We start from the raw sequence: 17,685 nt of genomic DNA, 5'->3' as shown, positions 1-17,685 counted from the left end.
GTAAGTGGTCAACAAATACAAGTAACCAAAATTGGATAGTTATAGGTAAAATCAACCTATTAGAGTGTTTACTGATATTTCTAACTCCATGTTGTTCTTGGGAAGGCTATAAAGCCCCAACTCCCCACGTACAATTTCCCGAAAGACCCTGTTGTATCACTGCTGTTGTACTGAGTTGCTTATGGTTTTGGGTTGTTTCTATTCTCATATTAAAATGTTTATGGAATTACCCCTGCATTTTATGACTATTTTACTTATGACTTCTGACAGTTATTATTTTATTCCTTTTAATCTTTTTATATCACTGAGTTGTTTTTCCTCTAGAGAGGGTGATGGGGAAGAGATGGACCTCGAGGGTACTCTGCCATATCTAAGTGGGCAAAGGTTACAAAAAACAGTTTAAGAATCACTATTCTAGAAAGAAAGGAAGGCTACCAACCCTTTAAGTGAAACACACACAAATCCAGTTTAGGAAGTCTGCCATGCTTTCAGCCCCCTAATTTCCCTCCAGATCTTAAGGGATCCCCTTTTTTACTAAAGCCTCTACCACTTGGGTTGGCACAGAGAAAGAACTCAAAAAATATTTGTTGAATGAACAGATGAAAGATGGTCAATGTCTTATTTATCATAGGGAACATCTGGAAATAACTTAAATGTCCAACAGGTAAATGGGCTAAATAGTTCAAGGCATACATACAAGATAGAAATTATGTAGCCACTACAAATAACACTTATGTAAAATTTCCAGTAATACTGGAAAAGTCGCAAGAGATGGCGTTAAATGAAATAAAGTAGAAGACAAAACACCCGGAAGGACATATAACAGAAATGCAGTAACTGAAGGGTACAACGCGTGATTCTAGGATACATCACTTCCATAATAAGAGCTTGCTTTTTAAAATGAAAGAAAAATAAACTTAATTACTTAAACTGAGAATTGGAAGGCACTTAAAAAATACATGTGGTTTCTTTACAGGTCCCTATATTCTTTTCAACATTAAAAACATGCCAGTTGATGGATACATAACAACACACAGAGGACCAGTGTGTTTGCCAACAGGTTATGCAGGAGAGATGAACAGTCTTTTACAGATAAGATGGAGTGAGACATTTTAATTCCCATGTTAACATCCACATCGAAAGTACAGCCTTGCTTTTCCAGAAGCAAATCCTTTCCTTGTTCTTAATTTAAAAAGTCAACAGACGTCCTCTCATTTAGTTTAAATCCAGCTTATTTTGAATGCACAACCTCGGCACCGAACTTACTGCAGATGCTTTAAGCAAGACTCAGCAGCAAGGAAAATGTCGGCGCGTCTGTACGAAAACCCAGCATTTGTTTAGAGGAAACACAAAAGGACGGCTGCGCCCCGCAGAGAGAGACTGTACCTTGTGTGGCAGTGACGTTAGAAGACGGGGTTGGTGTGATTATCCCAAAATTAAAGCCAGTCCTAGGGAGCGCAAGAAGAGAAGTTAAACACCTGGGGCACAATACTGCCCTTTCAATGTCACATATTATGACTTACTCACACAATCGATCTGCTCGTAGGAACTTACAACTGAGAAGATAAATGACAGCAAAGTGAAAGCATGGATCTCAGAGGCAGTAAAGGGCTCAGAGGGATGGCCGGGCTCTCCATGGCAGAGTCTGGGTGAGGCCCTGTGCCAAGACCAGCTAAGGAGCAGTCGTGGAAATGCAATGGGAATGTGCATGCGGGCACGGTGGCGAGGGCAGACGGCGTGTCTTGTGATGGAGGCAAGGGAGCCGGGCCAGGGAGAAACCCTCAAAACGCACCCCAAGATCAGAGAGCTCGTCAGGAGCATGCCACACCGCCAGGGAGCAGGGAGGAAAGCATGAAACAGAAGCATCCCTGCCATTTGGACAGAACTCTTCATTCTCGGCTGGGAAAATTTGGCTGAAACCGTTTCTGGACTCCTTTTATAAACCCCTCTCTCCTATTGTAGATTTTCTTTAAACTGTGAGTTAAGTCACCCCAGCCAAAGGAGAAAATTCAGCGCGTGCATGAACCAGAAGAGACTATTCACTGTGATAAAAGTTCAAATAGCAAATTTAAAACCATAGTTTTAAAACATCAAGGGCCAAGCATATCAAATATAGTATTGTAAGGATTTAGGTTTTTCTTACCCATCACTGCCTTCCTTGAATGGACAAAGACCATCTAAGAGGATGTGCTGAACATTTTATCCTATTTTTAAAAAAATCCTTTCTTTGTCTCAAGCTTGGTGAAGAAATTTTCTCTTACAGAGGTAAGCCATTGACCTAGCGACCCAAACTTTTTCATCTTATCTTAAAAATGGGAAGAAGAATATCTGTTTACAGAAGTGAAGATTATTAGCCTTTGTGAAGGTAGCAATAACTCCTGGCACTGACCTACTCTTTAAGATTGGCTCCAAACTATCTTTGAGAAGTATAAAATACAATGATTTACACTAAAGAAAAAATATTTAACTTCCCCCCTCAAATTCTATTCTAACCACTCTTTGCTCTTAACGTGTTAGGTTGAACGACTCTTAGGAAACACATTCACATCAGGGGAGAGACTGGTTAATGTGATTCCAGTCACAAAAACATGAAATGAAAGAGCTCCAGAAGCTTTCCTAATGGAACTGAACATGCAACCCTTCAATGGCAAAAAAAAATCTTTGGATAGGTTTTTATCTCTATTCCACAGAGCCTAGCTCCCTGCTGAAGGCCCCTTCCCCAGGGCTCCACACAAGTGTTTCCAGCACAGAGAAAAGGCACTGTCCCTCTGAGGTTAATCAAGGCTCCCATGGAAAGAAGTTAGAAGACTCTTTCATTTTTAAAAATGACTCAACCTCACAAGTACAGCCATCATTACTTTTAGAAAAATGCGACAGGAGGGCGCCTGGGTGGCTCAGTTGGTTAAGCGACTGCCTTCAGCTCAGGTCATGATCCTGGAGTCCCAGGATCAAGTCCCACCTCAGGCTCCCTGCTCAGCAGGGAGTCTGCTTCTCCCTCTGACCCTCTTCCCTCTCGTGCTCTCTCTCTCTCATTCTCTCTCTCTCTCAAATAAAATCTTTAAAAAAAGAAAAAAAGAAAAAAAAGGGAAATGGAAACAGGAACACTTCCCCATATCTATATAAGACCCAGATTTCCCAATGGCTACTGTCTTTCATCACCTTCTCTCAGTTTAATGTAGTGACCTCTCAAACAGTAAAGCAATCCAAACATTACACCTAGCCCCCAAATGGTGTGAGAATGCAAATATGTCAGGGTGATAAGCTAGAAGACCAACCACAGAATCTGACACAGACCTACTACCCAAAGAAAAGGAGGCTTATCCCAGAAAACAAAACAAAGAAATATAGTAACACACGTATAAACTTGAACTGGAAAGGGGAAATACAGCTGGCCCTTGAACAATGCAGGGGTAGGGGCACCCACCCCCATGCAGTGGAAAATCTGTGTGTAACTTTTGACTCCCCAGAACTTAACTACTAATAGCCTATTGTTGACGGGAAGCCTTACTGACAACATCAACAATTGATGAACACATATTATACGCATTATATCCTGTATCTTACAATACAGTAAGCCAGAGAAAAAAATATTAAGAAAATCAAAAGAGAAAAGATATCTATGGTACCGTACTGCATTTATCGGCAAAAAAACCTGCACACAAGTGGGCCTGTGCCGTTCAAACCCATGTTGCTCAAGCGTCAGCTGTAGATTTACGTTAGGACGATAAGCTGCTGGTACTATCATCAGATGCATTATTGAAGTGATAAGAACTCCAGGTTCATATACAGTTAGTAAGCAGATAAATATACCTCTGACTGTAAGACTGGGGGAAGCTATCTATAAGGTTGCTGGCGATCTGCCACGAAATTTAAGTTCATTACTGACCCTGCCGGAGAAAATGAGAAAGACTTGCTGAGCTGCCCAGCAGCAGGCGGGGGAGAAGTCACAGCTGTTTCTATCTTGGCTGCCCCTGGCCCTGAAATCGTGGGAAAGAAAATAAGAACGTTACAAAAAGCTGTTAGAAACGCCGTTCCAGTTTGTGATTCTGCACAGCCCCAGCCGCACGGTGCCACATAAAGAAGCACAGCCCCAGCCTGCGGGCCACACCGTGCTCTCCCGACGGGCCAGGTCAGGGGCCAGGGGAGCGGGTGCATTCCAAACTTGTATGCAAGGCCTTTGAACTTGCTCATTGGCTCTGTCAGTGTTAATTCCAAACCAACACATGCCCCACCCTCCTTTCCACAAAAGCTATCAAAATGATTCCAGTGCAGTTTAAATTGAAACCTTTGAAAGTAGTTTTATAATTTTATAAGACATAATTTACAATGAATTTTTGTAATCATGGAAAAGTAATATATACTGAAGGAAAAAAAATCCAAAGAGAAATAGGTTAATATGCGAAACATCTCTTCAGTAGTGACTTCATGGCCATTTGCTTTCTCCCTACATTCCTGTATTTCTCATAGAGAATAGTTTTATATTTGACAAATAGCTTTCTTTTTCATTACCAAAGTATTACATGATTGCTGTAATGCAGAGAAGCGCAGAATGCTAAAAGTGTAATCCAACCTCTTCCCCACGTTCAATTTCACTGTAAGTACTCATGAACAGTTCGGGGTATTCAATCTTCAATCTCCCGCCTATTGCTCTACTTTAAAAAAGGGAGGGAGAGGAAACACTTTATCTAAAAAGCCCAAACTGGGGCACCTGATGGCTCAGTCCGTTAAGCGTCTGACTCTTGATCTCAGTCAGCTCAGGTCTTGATGTTGGGTTCCTGAGTTTAAGCCCCAGGTTGGGCCCCACACCCAGCGTGGCACCTACTTAAAAAAAAAAAAAAAAAAAAAGCCCAAACCAAATCAAACGTTAAGAAAAAGTACATTCTCTTCAAATGAGTCCAAGGTAGGTATTAGTAAAATTATTTTAAAAACTACTATAATGTAATGTGCTGTGTATTAAGGATATTCAATGCAACCTTGCTTATAATCTTGAAAAATCAGAAACAATCTAAACTATCAGCACAGTACTGGCAGAACTTAACAGGGTGCAAGTCTTAGGCTACAGCTGATACAAGTGAGGTAGAGCTGTGTCAGACCTGGAAAGATGAACAGAATATTTATTGCAATAGGGGGAGGGTTAACATATATAGGATATGTCCATTTTTGTTTGAAAAACAACAATGAAGTAACCTTCAAGATACACAAACTAAATCATTAAGGGTTGTTATTTCTGGAATACGAATTTAATGGGCAGTTTTCACTTTCTACGTTATATATCTCTTCAATGTAGATGTTTTTGAGCATCTATAAGAGTTTTATAATCAGAAAAGACAATGAAGGTATATCCATTCTTAAAGAACTATAGAGGTTTCAGAAAAAAATTTTTAAAGAAACTTTTTGTAAACTTTTAAAGAGTATTTTTCAGGGAAATTTTTCTGCCTCCAAAAGTTCTTTTCCTTTGATTATCCAGCAAGTGAAAACAGAAGCAAATGTCCAGCAATGAAAGACAGTATTTCACAATCACTGCTATGTGATAAATCTTAGAAATGTCTGGGCAAATCATGCTAACTGTGTTAAGATGTATGTGAAGCAAAGTTTCTTAGATTTCCTTGGTTCTTAAGTTCAGGAGTGACAAAAAGCCCTTCAAAGCAGTCCTTGAAAGAAGTTGGAATACAGGGTCTTTCAAAAACTTTCTAAAACATGAGCCAGAAATGGAAACAAACTTCTTAATTTGATACCTAAATGATTCAGAAGTCTTTGGCAACCCTGCTAAACTGTTCCTTCAGTAAACTTTAGATCCCAGTCCAGAAGTGCTGCATACCTCCTTCTCAAGGAGTGCGCATGGTGACAATGGAGGCGCTGCACTAAGCCAAATTCTAGAATACACCTGTGGCGTATATGCTAATGGTTTTCTTGAGTGCAATGATAAACCCAGTATCTAGTCAGACAGCTTTCGAGTACAGAGAAAGTTAGAATGACGGTATGGCTGAGCAGAGATGCTGGCAAGTGGGCTGCTAATGTGGGGGGTTCAGTCTCCAACAGAATCTGCCTGGAGACCCACTTGAGAGCATGAATGAAAACAAAGCCAGAGTCCCAAGTGTGGTGAAAACTCAGAGCTGTGGGCGGCACAAGACCCCCAAAGCAGAAAGTAACACATGCCAAATTAAGGGTTAAAAAAAAGGTGCCCACAGAAGGGGATGCTGAGGAGCAACATCAGGTTATACATAACCTTGTGCTTCAAGGTGGTTTGGGCAACGTGGACCTCTTGGTCAAAGCACCAATGGTGACTACAAAAACTACAAATTTTAGTTAAGAATAACTAAGCTTGAGTGGGTACTGGGAAGTACGTGAGGCTGTAAAATCTGATACTGATATGACATCTACTCTGACATCTTATGTTACAACACATCTGTTTTACCTTCTGCATTTTACCAGCCTTGAATTATCACTGTGAACCAAGAGGATTTTTCATCCCTTTTAGTAGAAGAATACAGTTCGTGTTCCACTCCCCTCCCCTCTTGACTTTCCAGCAAGGCTAGTGAAGACAACACTATTGCTTCTTTTCAGGAAAAGCATTTCCAGGAAGATTTTTCTCCTACTGTGCTCAAATTTCAGAAGTCTGCAGAGCTGATGAGGGCTCACTGATTTCCTGGAGATTCTTCATTGACTGAGGCCTTCCAAAGATCTCTTTATTTAATTTCCTATGTCAACTGCCTCTGTGATCTAGAACACTGAACTGCTGTGGGGGATTTCTTTCACCTTTAGTTTCACTAAAGCAAAAATGTAAACTGACCTGAAGCTTTATCACCAGATGACAACTGACCAGACACTGGTGTGGGCCCCGGAGGCTTTAGGGAATTTATTAGAGATCCCTGTAACAGAACACAAGCAGAACATTTACGTGAAACTACTAACCATCCTTTAGAAAAAAGAAACATGTAAAAGGAGAACATCATTTAAAAGTAAGCAAGCATAAATACTTTCATTTAGCTTAATTTTAAAGATCCTTACAATTTGAGTATATTTATTTATTTATTTTTAAGATTTTATTTATTTATTTGACAGAGAGACACAGCTAGAGAGGGAACACAAGTAGGGGGAGTGGGAGAGGGAGAAGCAGGCTTCCAGCTGAGCAGGGAGCCCAATGTGGGGCTCAATCCCAGGAGTCTGGGATCATGAGCTGAGCCGAAGGCAGACGCTTAACGACTGAGCCACCCAGGAGCCCCTAAGTGAGTATTTTTAAATGCCTGCTGTGTGTAAGAGCGTATTGGAGGGTGGAAATGGGAATATCCTGCAAGCTCCAAGAATGCAGTCTTGCCTATGTGGCTATTTTCCCAGTGCCCAGCACAGTGCCTGGCACACAAGAAGCACCGGATTATCAGGTAGGTGAGTCAGTGAATGAATGAAATGGGTGCTGGCTCGCAATAAATTTACAATAAAATAAAAAGCAAAACTGTTCACCTTCTCCATCTCTGGGCAATGTTCCTTTACTCATTTGTTACGACTTAGGCCTACCCAGGTGTCCTCCAAGGCCAAAATGGAACCCTCCAGAAGCATGACCCAATGCTAAATGCTTAAATGCCATTTTAAGTCACGGCAAACTAAGGCTCAGAACCATGTTGAGAACTCACAATAGGCAAATTCTGATGTTCAATCTCAAAGACAGTCTGAAATGACTCATCTCAGAGACATGGGAAGTAGCAGAGAAACCAGGTCTTCTTAGGGACGATTTCAGAGATAGCTTAATCTACCTTTCAGCCATCTCTGATTATTCTTTTCTGGATTGTTTAACTGTTTACAATGTAACCTATATTTGTAAGAAACAATGTTTATCAGGCAAAAGCCTAAATGTAGACATAAGGAACATTACTGAATATGCAAGCTCTGAACAGCAGACATTGTAGGAGAAAGCCCAGAGAAGCTGCTCCCCAGGCACTGATCCTGAAAGGTGCAGTGTAAAAACCACAGATGGGAAGGAGGTACGAGAGCTGGGCTCCAGCTCTGGCTCCAGCATTTATTGATCATGTGAGCTTGCATCAGTCACTTGTGCCTCAGCTTTTCTTCATCAGTGAAACACATTTAAATACATGCCCCAATCTACTGCACATGGTTGTCGTATGGGTTAACAAAGATCATGTTAAGTGAAGGTAAATTAGAAACCCAAATAACCCTTACAATGATAAGGTATTAGAATTTTGACCCAAGATGACTAGGTGCAGAATGTCAAATGGTACAAGAAGACAACGTCAGGTCCCGACTGACCTACTATGTCAAGACCGGCATAAATTATAGAGAAAGGATCACAGGTCTTTGTGGGACTTAGTGTTTGTTTAAACAAAGTCAAGACTTAAAACAGTACTGCCTTCAGTTTCAAAGACAGACACTGCAAGGCTGTTCAAAAAAGCAAAAACCAGTAAGTCACCTGCTTAGCCTGGTTAGCAGCTGCCGGGGTCATCACGGGGTGAGGTGTCTTGGCTGCAGAGTATGGCACCGAAGAACTGGAAAAAAAAAAAAAAATGCTCAAGAGAAAGACATGTGGGTGGAGATCGCATTCATCTTTGAGCCTACCTTCTAGCCAATAAATGATACCAATTTTGGGTAGGATATGCCAGGGACCCTAACTAAAGTCATGTGACACTTTTCTGAAGAATAAATAAATAAAATTTGAGTCTTCAGCATAAAAGTCAAAGCAGTGAGCTTAAAACTTTTTTTTCTTCCTGAAATCCTAAGCAAAAATGTTAAAACTGTTCAGAAGTAGAGCTTTTTCTTATCTGGAGAGTCAGCCTTCTTTATCCTCTCCCCCCAGTCCTAGTTCTAGACTCTGAGGGGCCTGCCTCTTCTCTTCTCCAAGCCTGAGAAAATGCTGACAGGATCCATGGGATGTGTGGGAACTGCTGCGATAAACAGCTCCAAGGTGCTCCTCACGGAGGAGACTGCAACCACCCCCTCGAGCCCCGTGCCCACCAGGCCAGCACACAAGATAATCGAATGCACTGCTATAGCATAGAGGCTGCACCTTCGCTGCAATCTGAAAAGTCTGTCCACTATTTGTAGAAATGAGATCTTTTGTTAACCCTGAACGCAGTATGCAGCGAATTGTTATTTTAGTAATTATTTCGTGTTCAAGTATGAGGGGACAGACCCCCTTGCTTAATGCAATCACGGATAAAAGCTCTATTCTCGGTTCCTGGGAGCAACTTATGTACCTGTCCTCAGTCCAAAGCTACTCTGACTGGTAAGGACAGCAGCAGTAGTAGCTGTAGGATCCAGTTTTATTTTTCAGAATCCCCTCTAGAGTAGGGAGGACTGTCGTTTTCCATCAAAAAATTAACTTGGAAGAGGAAAGACAAAAATAAGTCCATGCCTCACAGAAGAAAATTATCAAACGATGTAACGATCTTACAAGCTCCTCACGATTCTCTGCCAGATTAACACAGGCACCTTCCCAAACTTCATAGATGGAGAGACAAGAAAAAACGGGTTGTTTTCAATGAAACAAATCCCCTTTGCTTTTCCAGGAAGACAGAAGAAGCTATAAACGTGTTCTCTGAAGAAACACATCTCTGCTCCCCTGAGATGTTCCACCACAGAGAGAAGGAATGTGGGAGCGGGGTTGCTGGGGCTGAGAAAGCCCCGGGGCAGACACGGCAGACCTGGGTAAAGATGTGGTTTGAGCTCATAAAAATCACAAGGGAGGGGCGCCTGGGTGGCTCAGTCGTTAAGCGTCTGCCTTTGGCTCAGGTCATAAACCCAGGGGCCTGGGATCGAGCCCCGCATCGGGCTCCCTGCTCCGCGGGAAGCCTGCTTCTCCCTCTCCCACTCCCCCTGCTTGTGTTCCCTCTCTCGCTGTCTCTCTGTCAAATAAATAAATAAAATCTTAGGAAAAAAAAAATCACAAGGGAAATGAAAATCTTTTATGCTTTCCCAAAGACAAACAAAAAAGAAATTATAAGTAAAAATAAAAGCAGCAATTTATCCAACCTTCGAATATTTTTTACACCCAAAACTTAGTCATGGCGTGATGGTAAATTAAATCATGCACAAAATAGGCTGAGTACAATTATTGTTCTCGTTGCTTGTGATAATGCTACAAAATCTGTTGGGTGTCCTAAATCCCCAAAGACACAACATTAGGAATTCCCAGCACCTCCACACGGGGCCACGTGACAGTCCTGCAGAGAAATGCTGCTCAGCGCAGGCCGCCGACAGACCAATCGACTAGTTGGGATCGGCCGTGATCCCAGAGAGCCAGAGACGAGAAGGCATGCCTGAATTCTACTTTATAGCACTACAGGCCTGAAAGGGATGATGAGAACTTCATTTGATGTGCTCCTTTCCACACATGGAAACACAAGTCAGAGGACCTCAAGCCGACACCGGCAGTGCACCAGAACTCCAAAGAGACGCTGACTGCAGGCGTCCACAGATGACATTACATTACTGGCAACACTTGAGTGCTGCTTTAGAAATGAGTAACCAGGTTGAGCAGGTCACAGAGTGGGTCCAGTTTGGTTCCTGGAGAAAAAGACTTCCAACGGAAGCTAAGTCCTCTGGTTGCCATTCCCCAGACCACTCTGATAAAAATTAAGCAACAGTGCAGGTGAAAATACCAAATATCATCAACACAGGAAATGTCACCACAGACCCCTGACAAAGACTGCCTTGAATACAGAAGAATCACTCTGCTCTCTGTTGTTCTGCTGTTTGCCACACCCTCTCAGCGCCACCTGCCCACGGAAGCGGGCTGATGTGCCCATGTTGTTAGGGTGTGCGTTCTGCACACGATTACAAAACCGAATCGTTAAGACCATGAAGCATTAAAATGTCACGTAGGCCCTTTCTTAGCGGTCCTTTAGATGTTAATGAACCTTAACAAGGTAAACATACTGTTGTTGTGAAAGGGGCCAACTACTCATTCTTTTATCTATTTCAACATTTTTTTAAGTAAGCTCTATGCCCAACATGGGGCTCAAACTCATGACCCCAAGATCAAGAGTCGCATGCTCTACCGACCGAGCCAGCCAGATACCTCTATTTCAACATTTGAAAGGGCTTAAAAGACAAGAAACCTGAGGGGCGCCTGGGTGGCTCAGTCAGTTGAGCGTCTGCCTTCGGCTTGGGTCATGATCCCACTGTCCTGGGATCGAGCCCCACCTTGGGCTCTCTGCTCAGCGGGAAGCCTGCTTCTCCCTCTCCCGCTCCCCCTGCTTGTGTTCCCTCTCTCTCTCAAATAAATAAATAAAATCTTAAAAAAACCAAAAACCAAGAAACCTGGTTATGCTTTATTTTGGTAATTCTGAATCATTATCATGAGTATCCTGTTACGTATTCATCGATGACACAGCAGATCTAAACTGTGAAAGCTACTCAAATGTTAACTAAGGAACTAGGAATTTTTTGGTAATAGTTTAAAGAAAGGTAAGGCAAGTGAGGAGAAAGGACAACATCTCAAGAGCAACCGGAGAAACAGACAAAACAAAGATCAGGAGAGAAAAGGAAAGCAGATGACAGAAGATGCGGAAACAAAAGTTATCAGTCCATTTTCTCACCTACCAGATGGACAGTCACCCTGAAGTCTGATAACAACTGTGACACTCTGGGCAAAAATACAGGCAAGCTTGTCATCATACACTGCTTGTGGGAAGATAAATGATACAACCTCTACAGGGGTAAATGTGGCAACAGCTGTCATAATTACAACCACGTACGACCACAAGTACACAGATGCCTCCATGGCCTCAGAAGTCCCGCACTGGAGAGTTTATCCTACAAATACAGCCAGCTGCAAGCATGCAAAATGATCAATGTGTCCATTTGTCGTAGCATCGTGGGTAACAACACGAGAGGAGTACCCCCAGTGTCAATCAGTGGAGGGAGAAAAAAAAAGCTATCAGTTCATTTTTAGGAGTTTCTTATGTCTTGTCAGTGGAGATTGTAACTGTCAACCATTGTTCCCTATTGGTAAATTTTATATCCTTGAAGATTCAAAATATTTTCCAAAATACCATTAAAAGTCTTCTAACCCAAACTGCAGTTCTTGCATGAATGTCCAGATGCCAAATGACTTAAATAATGTAAGCTGTAACTGCTTTACAGTCCTGAGAAAGGCCTATATTAAATATAAAAATGGGATTCTGTTAAGAATTCATAACTTGGAAAATGTTCACAACTAATAATGTTTCATGTTTAAGCTGAAAGAGGAGGTTACAAAGCAGCATGTATTCAAACTTTACTTTAAAAAACTAAATTTTCAGAAAATAAAGATGAATAATATGTAAACAGTGACTGAACCTTTGTGGTGGGAATAAAGGTGATTTTAATTTTGTTCTTTTTAACTACCTGCTTTTTATAATGTCTACAATGAACATTTATAATTAGGAAACATAAGGATCAAAAAAATTTTTTAAGGTTATGGTTGTTACTAAAGTTAAAGTGGGGCAACAACCTTAAGTAAGTGAAAGAAAAAACTGTCAACCTAGAATTCTTGGTGAAAATATTCAAAATACTTGAAGTATGGTCAACAAAACATTCAAAACCAAAAGTGAAATAAAGACTGTGGCAAACACATGAAAGCTGAAAGAATTCAGATCTACACCTGAAGAAATGTTAGAGGAAGTCCTTCAAGCAGAAGGGAAACCATAGAAGACAGAGACATGGGACTGAACAAAGAACTGAAGGACACCGGAAATGATAAAACCATCTGGGTAAGCAAAAGAGGTTTTTCTTCTTCTTTAAATCTGTTTAAAAGATAATCAACTGTTTATAACAATGTATCATGGAACTGATAACACAGGTGGAAGTACAATGTACAATGATGACAACAGCACAAAGGTGGAGAGGGCAGAAATAGAAAAACAGTGTTAAGATTCTTACATGGTATTTTTTAAAAAGATTTTATTTATTTATTAGAGAGAGAGAGAGAGCACGCAAGCTCACACGATCAATGGGCAGGGGCAGAAGGAAAGAGAGAAGCAAACTCTCCGCTGAGTGGGGAGTCACTTGGGAGACAAGACTGGGTAAGTTATAGATGTACACTGTAAACCCTAATGCATCCACATAAATAACATACAGTGTTAACAGCTGATAAGCCAACAAAAAAGATAAAATAGAATCATAAAAAATACTCAACCCAAAAGAAGTTGCAGAAAAAGAGGAAAAATGGAACAAAGAACAGAGGAGACAAGTAGAAATCAAAAAGCAATATAAGATTAAAACCCAACATCATATAATCACATTAAATATAAATGGTTTAAGTACTCCAATTAAAAGTCACAGATTGTCAGACTGGATAAAAAACAAAGACTCAACTATATGCTATCTACAAGAAATCCATTTTAAATAGAAAGACACAAAATAGGTTCAAAATAAAAGGATGGGGAAAAGATATGCCATATTAGGACCAAACAAAGAAAGCTGGATTGACCACATTAATATAAGAGAAAGTAGATTTCAGAGCAATTAATCCTACCAGGGATAAAGAGGTTCATTTTTATAATGTTAACTGGGTCATTTCATCAAAAGAATGTAACAATCCTAAACGTTTATGCAACCAATAACAGTATTTCAACAGGACAAAAAAACTGACAGCACTGCTAGGTAAATAAGCAAATCCACAACTATAGTTGAAAATCTCAACACCACTTTCAGTACCTGACAGAACAAGTAGATAAAATCATTAAGAATACAGAACACTTGAACAACACCATCAACCATCTTAACTTAATTGACATTTATAGAACACTCCAACCAACAAGAACAGAATACGTGTTCTTTTGAAGTGCACAGAGAACGTTTACCAAAATGATTGATATTCTAGCTCAGAGGTTGGCAAACTACAGAACAACGACCAACTGCCTGTTTTTATAAATAAAGTTTTATTGTTAACAGCCATGTTTATTCATTTACCTAATGTCTATGACTGCATACAGGCTACAATGGCCAAGATGAGTAGTTGAGACAGAGACTCTATGTCCTGCAAACTTGAAATATTTACTGTATGGCCCTTTAAGAAAAACCTTGCTGATCTCAGTTCTGAGTCATATAAGAAGTCTCAATAAATTGAAAGACTTCAGGTCATACAAAGCATGTTCTCTGATCACAATGGAATTAAGTTAAAAATAACAAAAAGATATCTAGAAAATGTCCAATTATTTAGAAACTAAGTAACACTTTTAAATAACCCACAGGTACACATTTTTTTTCAAAAACCGCAAAAGATAAATTCAAAACTATTTTGAACTGAATGAAAATGGAAACATAACATATTCAAAATCTGTGGGATGTAGCCAAAGTGGTTCTAAGACAGAAATGTATAGCACCAAATGCCTGTATTTGCTCTTTTCCCCCTGCTCACGTGCGCGTGTACTCTCTCTCTCTAATAAATAAATAAAATCTTAAAAAAAAATAAGTAGAATTGCTAGATCATATTGTTAATTCAGTGTTTAGCTTTTTAAGCTAAACATAGTTCAAACTGTTTTCCAAAGCTGCTACACCCGTTCATGTTTCCAGCAGCAATGAGAGTATTTGAAAAAGAAAAGAATGGTCATAAATCAATAACCTTAGTTTCAACCCTAAAACACTAGAAAAAGAAGAGCAAATAAAACCCAAAGCAAGCAGGGGAGCCTGGGTGGCTCAGTTGGTTAAGCGACTGCCTTCAGCTCAGGTCATGATCCTGGAGTTCCAGGATCGAGTCCCAGGATCGAGTCCCAGGATCGAGTCCCACATCGAGCTCCCTGCTGAGCAGGGAGTCTGCTTCTCCCTCTGCCCCTCCCCCCTCTCATGTGCTGTCTCTCTCTTAAATAAATAAATAAAATCTTTAAAAAAAAAAAAAAACCCAAAGCAAGCAGAAAAATGAAAAAAAAAAGTAGAAAAATAATAGGAAAAAAAAAATCAGTGAAACCAAAAGTTGGTTCTTGCGATCAATAAAATTGGTAAACCTCTACCTAGACTGATCAGGAGGGGGGAAAAAGATACAAATTACCACTAACAGGAAAGAGGGAAGTGAAATCACTATGAATTCTAAACACATTAAGAGGCTACTAATCTGGGACTATTAGGAAAAACTTCACACCAACAGATTCCACAACTCAAATAAAATGGACAAATTTCCTGAAAGACACAAACCATCAAAGTTCACTCAAGAAGAAGCAGATAAGCTGGAGTCCTATAGCTATTAAAAAAAACTGAAAATTTTAAACCCAGATGGCTCTACTAGTGACTTCTACCAAACATTTAAGGGTGAGATAGTAACAAATCTACATAAACTAACTCTTCCAGGACATTGAAGAGGAAAGAATACTTCCCAACTCATCCTACAAGGCCAGCATTGATTGTTCTGATACCAAAAACTGAACAAAGACATCACACGAAAAGAAAATCTATACATCAATATCCTTCATTAAGATAGATGCAAAAATTCTTAACAGAATTTTAGCAAATGGAATCCAACTATATACAACAAGGGCAATGCATCATTATCAAAGATTGGTCTAACATTCAAAAACCAACCAATGTGACGAGGCTACCAAGACAATTTAATGGGGTGAAAAAAGAGTCTTTTCAACAAATGGTGCTGAGACAACTGGATATCCATTTGTCAAAGAATGAAGTTGGACCACAATGTCACACTAGTTACAAAAATTAAGTCAAAATGGGTAAAAGACCTAAATGTAAGAGCTCAAACTAAAAGATTTAGAAGAAAACATAGATATAAATCTTTATGACCTTTGATTAGGCAATGGTTTCTTAAATATGACATCCAAAGCACAGGCAAAAAAGAAAGAAAGAAACTGAACTTCATTAAAATTAAAACTTCCGTGATTCAAAGGGCACTATCAAGAAAGTGAAAAACCACCTGAGGAATGGGAGACAAATGATCCATTTAGAAAATGGGCAAAAGATCTAAATGGACATTTCTCCAAAGAAGGTACAAATGGCCAATACACAGAAATGGATGCCCAACATCATTAGCCATTAGGAAATGCATATTAAAACCACACGAGAGGGGCCCCTGGGTGGCTCAGTCAGTTAAACATCCGCGTTCGGCTCAGGTCACGATCCCAGGACCCTGGGATCGAGCCCCGCATCGGGCTCCCTGCTCAGCAGGAAGCCTGCTTCTCCCTCTCCCATTCCCCTGCTTGTGTTCCCTCTGTCGCTGTCTCTGTCAAAAAACAAAACAAAACAAACAAAACAAACAAAACCACACGAGATACCACTTAACACACAACTAGGATGACTATAATCAAAAACACGGATAGTACAAGTGTTGGTGAGCATGTAGAGAAAATGGAACTCTCACTCATTGCTGCTGGGAATGTAAAAGGGTGTAGCAGCTTTGGAAAACAGTTTGAACTATGTTTAGCTTAAAAAGCTAAACACTGAGGGGCGCCTGGGTGGCTCAGTCGTTAAGCGTCTTGCCTTTGGCTCAGGTCATGATCCCAGGGTCCTGGGATCGAGTCCCGCATGGGGCTCCCTGCTCCGCGGGAAGCCTGCTTCTCCCTCTCCCACTCCCCCTGCTTGTGGTCCTGCTCTCGCTGTCTCTCTTTCTGTCAAATAAATAAATAAAATCTTTAAAAAAAAAAAAAAAAGCTAAACACTGAATTAACAATATGATCTAGCAATTCTACTTATTTTTTTTAAGATTTTATTTATTTGAGAGAGAGAGAGAGAGTATACGTGCACGTGAGCAATGGGGAAAGAGCAGAGGGAGAGGGACTCGATCCCTCAACCGTGAGATCATGACCTGAGTCAAAATCCAGAGTCAGATGTCCAACCGACTGAGCCACCCAGGTGCCCCTACCGATTCTGCTTCTAAAATATTACCCAAAATACTTGAAAGCAGGGACTCAAACAGACACTTGTACAAGGACAGTACACAATGTTCACTACATTATTCACAATAGCTAAGAGGGGGGAAACCCACATGTCCGTCAACGGATGACTGGATAAAGAAAATAGAGTATATCCATACAATGGAATATAAATCAACCATAAAAGGCCTGAAATTCTGACACATGCTACAACTTGAATGAATCTTAAAAATCCAAGTGAAATAAATAAGCCAGACACAAAAGGACCAATAGTGTATGATTCCACTTATATGAGGTACTCTAGAAAGGCAAATTCTTAGAGACAAAAAATAGGATAGAGGTTACCAGGGGCTGGGGAAAGGGTGGAGTGGACAGTTATTTAATGGCTACAGGTTCAATCTGGGATAATGAAAAAGTTCTAGAAATAAAGAGTGGCTTACACAACATGGTAAATGACTTAATGTCACTAAAATTGTACACTTAAAAATGGTTAATGGTAAATTTTGTTATGTATATATTCTACCACAACAGGAAAAAAAAAAAGAAAGAAAAAGCTTCCTAACTGTTCTATTTCTACCATTCCTCACTCTAGCCCTTTAGAAATATTCTCAATATAAGAACCGGAAGCTTCCTGCTAAAACCGTAGGTCATCCCAACTATTCATGTTTATCAAAGCTCACAGAATTTTACACTAAAAAAAGGTGACTTTTACCATATATAAATTATGTCTCAACTTAAAAAAATCTGCTAAAGTTAAAAAACAAAACAAATCAGATCAGGTTATACAACTGCCCAAAGCATCGAATGGTCTGCAGCTAGGTCCTGACTAAGGTTCACTAGATGTTATAGGACACAGTACTCCACTCCTGCCCCCACTCCC

The 17,685-nt window shown here is 40.3% G+C and overlaps 1 protein-coding gene across 5 annotated transcripts in view; it reads right to left on the bottom strand.

Annotated features, from left to right (window-relative positions):
• The window catches only part of NUP214 (nucleoporin 214), a 101,565-nt gene that overhangs the window by 33,535 nt on the left and 50,345 nt on the right, over positions 1-17,685 (bottom strand). For 4 of the 5 annotated variants that reach the window (XM_028090580.2, XM_028090579.2, XM_028090581.2 and 1 more), the window contains exons 25-28: positions 8,420-8,495; positions 6,791-6,869; positions 3,887-3,977; positions 1,387-1,448 (exon numbers count right to left, since the gene is read on the bottom strand). In XM_028090580.2, coding sequence (XP_027946381.2) covers positions 1,387-1,448; positions 3,887-3,977; positions 6,791-6,869; positions 8,420-8,495 — 308 coding nt within the window. The remainder of the gene's footprint in view (positions 1-1,386; positions 1,449-3,886; positions 3,978-6,790; positions 6,870-8,419; positions 8,496-17,685) is intronic. The other variant, XM_028090582.2, reaches the window with a different exon arrangement.

Source organism: Eumetopias jubatus, unplaced genomic scaffold, assembly GCF_037043125.1.
Source record: "Eumetopias jubatus isolate StellerSeaLion01/CBP00866 unplaced genomic scaffold, mEumJub1_p1.0 scaffold_15, whole genome shotgun sequence".
Taxonomy (NCBI): domain Eukaryota; kingdom Metazoa; phylum Chordata; class Mammalia; order Carnivora; family Otariidae; genus Eumetopias; species Eumetopias jubatus.
The sequence above is the reverse complement of the archived record's forward strand: the minus strand, read 5'-3'. Positions and strand labels throughout refer to the sequence as shown.